General features: G+C 46.8%; 1 protein-coding gene across 1 annotated transcript; it reads left to right on the top strand.

The window, feature by feature from the left end:
- The first annotated feature begins 233 nt into the window (after positions 1 to 233).
- Positions 234 to 5,912, top strand: RPS4X (ribosomal protein S4 X-linked). Its single transcript, NM_001163950.1, has 7 exons — positions 234 to 326; positions 1,301 to 1,378; positions 1,924 to 2,104; positions 2,501 to 2,598; positions 3,877 to 4,048; positions 4,991 to 5,148; positions 5,750 to 5,912. The coding sequence occupies exons 1-7, from the start codon at positions 324 to 326 to the stop codon at positions 5,849 to 5,851; spliced, it is 792 nt and encodes a 263-aa protein (NP_001157422.1). The 5' UTR covers positions 234 to 323; the 3' UTR covers positions 5,852 to 5,912.
- Positions 5,913 to 7,150: the final 1,238 nt, after the last annotated feature.

Genomic DNA, 7,150 nt, shown 5'->3' with positions numbered 1-7,150 from the left:
CGAAGGCAGGGAACTTGTCTAGCTCATCTTTGTATTTCCAGCACCTAACAGAATCAGGCGCACCAGAGGCGCTCAGCAAATATTGGAAGGAGAGCGGGAAAAGGAGCGGAGGAGACCGCCCTTTGCAGACGCCCCTTTCTCAGCGGCGGTTCCCAAGCTCCGGACCTATGACCTCCCACCAGCAGGTGGCAAGATAGAATCCCCGAGCGCCAGAAAAGGGCGGAGCTGGGCGGGGCCTCCGAGGCTCCGGCGCGCGCAGCCTCCGAGCCTCTTTTCTCGGCGCACCGGAAGAAGGCGGTCCTCTTTTCGTGCCTAGCGCAGCCATGGTAAGGTCGCTTGTTCGCGAGCTCTTGGGATGCATCAGCCTCCATCCTCCCAGGGCCGGGCCTTTCTGGGGCTTCGGGGTTCTCGCAGGGGGTGGCCGGGCGGAGTCGAAGGGAGTGCGGTCTGCGGGGTGGGCCCAGGCGGGCTCGAGGGCGAATGCCGGCCCCGGAGATGGGGGGAATCGGCGCTGCTGGCGGGAAGGCCTCGGTCTCTGCCTCGGCCACGCCCGGCCACGCATCCTGCCACCCTGGGAGGAGCGACTTTCTGCCCAGGCCGAAGCTGCGTGTGAGCGCAGAGGGCAGACGGCGGGCCTGGGATGGGTGGACGTTGGGTCCGGCCGGTGGAGAGGCGTTTTCGTGGTCGTTGTCTTTTTGGCACGATTTGACTTTACTGACTTTACGTAGTGTGGCCGGTAAGCATCAGTACACAGCGTTAAAAGTTTCCTTCCGCATTTTAAAGTGAAAGCTGGTCTCAGCTTTTGGCTTTATAGTACGAGGGAGCAGCTGTTCGCACGTGGTTGTTCTGAAGTCACATTCATCTCGCGCCGGACAGTTCAAAACCAAACGGTTGTATTGCGAGAACTTTTGTATTTGATTAGAAAGTAGAAGCACAGATTGAGTTCTGGTCTATTTCTGTGGCTGGCTGGCTGTACCATGAGGTCTAACCCCTGGCCGTTTCACCGGCGTAGTGTCCTAGAAAAACAGTCTCTGGAAGCAGACATGCTTTTAAGCAGTAACGTGAAGATACTTAGCACAGTTCTCAAAGACAGTAATCGAGAAGTGTTGTCTGTACAATAAGAGAGCTGGTTCCAGTTTATGGAGCCTATAGTGTTTGCTAGCTACTTTGTATGCGTTTGCTTCTCTGCCTTTGATCACCGCCCTGTGCTTTCAAGAAGTTGATAGAATTTGTAAGCTGTTAAAAAAATCTAAAACGATCTAATAGCATTACAATCTAAAAACCTAAAACTCTCGTTCAGGCTCGTGGTCCCAAGAAACATCTGAAGCGTGTAGCAGCTCCAAAGCATTGGATGCTGGATAAATTGACCGGAGTGTTTGTAAGTATTGTTGTATTGTAAGCATGTTTCATGTATTGGAAGTATCGAAAGATACACGTTTTCTTTTCCCCAGTTTTACTGAGATAAAATTGACACATTTAAGGGATATATTTTATACTGAGCCTGTAATGTCAGGCATCCCTGGTTGCTGTATCCCTAATTTTTCTTGCAGTGCCTTCCATTAGTCATTTTGAGGAAGGGCTAAGGGGAAAGTGTTCTTGGCTTTCCCTGTTCTGGAAGGCCCTGTGCTATTGAGCTGCACCCCACCTCATCTTAATAATTTCTGTGCCTCATTCCACATAGTACACTTCACGTGGATTTGGGACTCACATTAGTTCTTAATGGGTCTGTTCCTCTGAAGGGGGAAAACACTGTAAAACTTTAAGGTCTGAAATGTTTTTGTAAGCTTTGAACACCTTGTTTGCCCAAATTTGGAGGTGATGGACATTCTGGTGTCTAGTTAATGGATCTCAAGACTTGGGAGGTGGGTTTGAGTGAATCCCACCAATAGTTTCACAGAATTTTTTTTTTAAATCATTTTACAGGCTCCTCGACCATCTACCGGTCCCCATAAGCTGAGAGAATGTCTCCCCCTTATCATTTTCCTAAGGAACAGACTTAAGTATGCCCTAACAGGAGATGAAGTAAAGAAGATTTGCATGCAGCGGTTCATTAAGATTGACGGCAAGGTCCGAACTGATATAACCTACCCTGCTGGTTTTATGGGTAAGTGGTTAGTGGTGGGCACTTGGTGGGGGCTCCGTTTGATAGTTTTATCTCCCTCCCAAATGGCAGTTGTGTTGAATAGTGGTGGGCTTTTATCAGTCTCGGAAATAAAGCATGACCTCCCCCCTCAGTTTTTTATTTACATAATGTAGGGCTGCAAATAATCATGAATCATTTCTCAAAACCAAATTTCGATTCACTTTAAGTTTTACATATTGTAGAAACAGGGTTTTGAAACATTAAAGATTAGCTAGGCATGGTCATTAATCTTAAGAATTCTTGTTGTTATTTGAAATCTGAGGCGTAGGGGTTTTTTTGTCTTATGGTGCTGTGGTCGTTACTCAACATGGGGTAGCGGGGGTCACTATAGTAACCTAAGTTACTGTTTGATATCAGATGTCATCAGCATTGACAAGACTGGAGAGAATTTCCGTCTGATCTATGACACCAAGGGTCGCTTTGCCGTTCATCGTATTACACCTGAGGAGGCCAAGGTGAGTGTTGCAAGTAGGCTGGGTCTTTGTTCAGTAAAATTACTTGGTTCTCAGTTAGAGCCTGGATTAAGTACATTGGCTGGTCCCTTGCAATAAGGTAGATAGATTAAGATTACTTAGAATAGTTTCCCTGGAAGTAGCCAGTTAAGAATTTGGTGAGATCCTATTGTATCTTCAATTTTGTATCATCTTGTTGAAAGTCTTGGTGGTAGCTGTGTGGCAGTCTGTTGCTGGATGTCTGATTGACCCCCATTTGAAGCTAACATCCTCAAGAGATCATTTTCTTTTTTATGGCAGAAATGAAGTGACTTCCTGGTTGGGTTTTTTTTTTTTTTCTTTTAGCGGCAAGGAGCGTGATTTGTAGGAACATTTAAGAGTTCTTGAGGTATGGGTCCTTTAAGCATAAGGAACCAAAAAACCAATATCCACTCCAATCCAGTTGGCCCTTTGCCACGTCTCCATTTGTGGGTCTAGCTTTACTCTGGGGAGGGGAAAGGTGTCAATGGAGGAGACTGCTAACCCTTGGGGCACTAGTTTGAGATAGCTCAAAAAAATTACAGGCATTGATTATTTAATCCAGTTTGTTGTGATGGTTTTACACAAAAGTTTAAGGCTTTCTGAATTATTGGCTGTAAGTGAAGGTTAATTCAATTGAGTGATTCAGCTCCTAATTTCCTTAGCTGCCTCGTTATCCGCAGGCCAGCGGGCATGTCCAATGGCGTCATGGTGATTTGATTTCCTTTAAGGATGTCAGGGAGTGAAAATCCAAACTTGAAATGCTTTGTGAAATATTTGTTGATTAGATGGACTGGTAATACAATTGCAGTTTGTGAGACAAAAACTCAGTTGTGGTGTAGAGGGAGCCATTAAGAGGCACTTGTTAGGAGCGATCGAGAGGAGTTGGGGAAGAATTCAGAGGGCCCATGAGGCTTAAACAGCCTGGAAAAAGGTTGTGAAGTTGTGGGGTCTTCGGTACCTTGGACTTGAACATGGGGGTGATGCAGTGCTACAAGGAAAATGCATAATAGGAAGACCAGCCTAGCCTAGAGAGGGGTGGTCAGCGTGCAAGATGAGTGTATGGAGGGCGGGAAGAAAAGTCTGGGACATGGTTATTCTGCAGTTACAAAAACTGGCAGTTCCTCTGTGGGGCTGTTGCCTTTAGCTGCTAATTGTATTTTTAAGCCAGTGACTTCTGGCTTTGAAAGAACTGTTGCGTCCACTGTGGGGCATAGTGCATGTGCCCTAGACTACGTGTGGCTCACTCTTGTATGTTTCTAGTACAAGTTGTGCAAAGTGAGAAAGATCTTTGTGGGCACAAAAGGAATCCCTCATCTGGTGACCCATGATGCTCGGACCATCCGCTACCCTGATCCTCTCATCAAGGTCAATGACACCATTCAGATTGATTTGGAGACTGGCAAGATTACTGATTTTATCAAGTTTGACACTGGTAAGCAGCCTCTGCTACCTGGGCATTCTCTCTAAAGCCTGGGTGTAAGAGCTGTTCTTTGCTTTTCTCTCCTTTTAATCAGAATTTAATCAAGCATTATGACGTGCACAATGCCTGGGTACAGGGTTTTGTTTGAACCTTCTAGGTGATTCTGATGTGCAGCTAATTACCAACCAAAGCTAGGTGTCTGTTGATGTGGTAAGGGGTTGGGAAGGGGCAACGCCTACAAGTTTCAGGGAATGTGCTCGTTTCAGCCTGGCTTTGTGGTGGCAGTAAGGGTTAGAGACAGGAGTATATTCTGAACAGTGGGGAGGGAAGTTAGCTAAGAGCGGCTTCCATGGGGAGGTGTGAGAAGTGTAGCTGGCTTCTGTTTGGGTGGTGGGTCAAAACAAATAACCGGGGAATGTATCTGCTCCAACGCCCAGATACATAGTATTTTTACTTCCAGAGGCCCAAGTGTTCAGAATATTCTGGGTGGCTGAGATGAGTTCTGTTGTGAGAAACACATTCTCAGGCCCGCTCTAGACATCTCAAGTTCCCCTATCCGTGGAAGTGGCGTGGGGGCTGGGCAGAAAAGAGACAGAAAAGGCAAACCAGCCTAATTATGATGCAGCCGTTGTAATGCTGTCATCATCCCTAAAGTCTGTCAGTAACAGTAACAGAATTGTGCCTTGGAGGAACAGCATTGGTATAGGCAAGACATGGTGAGGACCTGACAAGGTGGGTGCAGTGGAGTTTACATTTGTTGGGTGTGCGGGAGGGATGGGGCAAATCTTAAGAGGACCCTGAATCCTGGCTTAGGTAAGATCCACAGAAATAAATTTGAATGAGAAAAGGGATTAGTAAACTTCATTCTGGATCTCTCTTGGTCATTCATTACATTGGGTTATGAGTTCGCAGAGTGCCTTGGTCTGAGCACATTATTTCTTCCTTCCTGCCTAGGTAACCTGTGTATGGTGACCGGAGGTGCTAACCTGGGAAGAATTGGAGTGATCACCAACAGAGAGAGACACCCTGGTTCTTTTGATGTAGTTCATGTGAAAGATGCCAATGGCAACAGCTTTGCCACCCGGCTCTCCAACATCTTTGTTATTGGCAAAGTAAGTCTGGGCTTCCCTTCTCTGGTCAGGGAAACTGGAAATGCAGGTACTGCTACATTGCAGCACCTGGCTCCTGGCTGGCGAGGCTGGAGCAAACCTGTGCTTTTTCAGTATCACAGAATCAGCAGGGGACCTGATCCCCTTGGTGAAATGTGCCCAAGTAATGGAATGAATATGCCTTGTAGTCAAGTTCTTCAATTTGTGCCTGTGCTGTTTTGGTTTTTTTGGGTTTTCAGGTTTTGGATGTTTTTTGTTTTGAGGAAGATTGGCCCTGAGGTAACATCCGTGCCCATCTTCGTCCACTTTATAAACTAATGAGTGACCTTGGGCACTACTTGAGCACCTCTGAGACATGCATTACGAAGGGCGTTGTGGTTTTACATCTACGTGTATGAGCGGCAAGTTTGCTAGAATGGCCCCAGCTGCCCAAGCAGTGGGTATTTCTTGATAAACCAGAATCCGAATGTCTTCAGATGCCCGGCTGCTGCTGAGCACTTTCACAAATGGGCTTCTCCTTTAAATGAGATGACAAATGTAGCATGTGCAAAGCTGCTAATGGAGTTGGTTTGTAACAGGTTTTGATTCTTGTATTCTCCTCCAGGGTAACAAGCCATGGATTTCTCTTCCCCGTGGAAAGGGCATCCGCCTCACCATTGCTGAAGAGAGAGACAAGAGACTGGCAGCCAAACAGAGCAGTGGGTGAAATGATCTCTAGGTGACCTGATCTTTGTACCTAATTAAAGTTAACACAGTGTGATTCGTTACTTCTGGTGTTTGTTGTGCTTTGGTTTTTTTTGTTTTAATTTGTGGTTTCCTGCTATTTTACTTTATAACATGAAAAGTCAATTGAATCTTCAGGTAGGTTTAGGTGTTCTGTGGTGTGGCTCTTCCTGTGTCTCTTATAGGTTGGCTTGCATGGTGGTGGGAGGGAGAATGTAGCAGACATGGTAAAGAAGGAGCAGCAGCTAACCCAGGAGTGGATAGGCCAGGGAAACCCAGAGCGTCAGCCCCTTGACTTGGCCGAGAACTCATCTACCCTGTTAAAAAAAACAGTGCCCTCCTTTCTCTTGTCTTCATTGCACTAACCCATCCACAAGCCTGGCTCATCTGTTTTTCCCACTCCTGTGCCAGACTTGTCAAATGCGGAGTGGAAGTGTACGTACAGGCTCTTGATGTTGCAAAGCAGTGCACTTACTCGGACTTAGTAGTCCTCTGTCATTCTCCAGCTGCCACTGCAGTCCTCATCTCCATTCCTTGTAGTACTCTGCAAAACAAAGCATGTGGAAAATCAACTCGTTCCTGCTTCCCTGAATGTGGAGGGTGGTGTCAGGCTTGCCTGCCAATCTCGAGACAAGAAGAGGTGCCCCTGCTGCAAGGGGCCAGCTCTTACACTTGGTCCTCATTTCAAGCCCTGGGTCTCTTCCAAGAATATCAATTACCCTTCCTTGTGATACCAACATTCTGAAGCAGCTCTCTTGTTCCTGTATCTTCCTGCTAAAACACCAAAACCACCTTTGCCTTCTTTAGCAGGGCTTCTCAACCTTCATACTATTTGGGCCAGATAACTTGTGGGTGGCCGTCTTGTGTATTGTGGTTGTTGAACAGCATCCCTGGCCTCTACCTACTAGATGTTACAGTATGCCCTCCCACTCTGCCCAGTTGTGATAACTGGAAATGACTCTAGATACTGTCAGATCCCCTCTGGGGAGCAAAATTGCCCTGTGCTAGGAACCACTGCCCTATAGATACTGCTGTATCTCGCCATGACTTCATGTAACATCTTTACTTGTCGTAGACTGCTCAAGCTTACCAAGTATCCCGCCACGACAGGATTTAGGTGAAAAACTTGTTTGAGACATCTTTTTCCATCTGAGGTGCGATGAACCTGTGTAAAGTTAGTACATATGTAACTGGGCACGTATAATGGTCATTCCCGGTGCCCAGGCCTGTAGTCCAGCGGAGGAGGAGGGCTGCTGAGGAGCTGTGGTTTGGGGCAGCATCC

Source organism: Equus caballus, chromosome X (assembly GCF_041296265.1).
Source record: "Equus caballus isolate H_3958 breed thoroughbred chromosome X, TB-T2T, whole genome shotgun sequence".
NCBI lineage: Eukaryota > Metazoa > Chordata > Mammalia > Perissodactyla > Equidae > Equus > Equus caballus.
The sequence above is the reverse complement of the archived record's forward strand: the minus strand, read 5'-3'. Positions and strand labels throughout refer to the sequence as shown.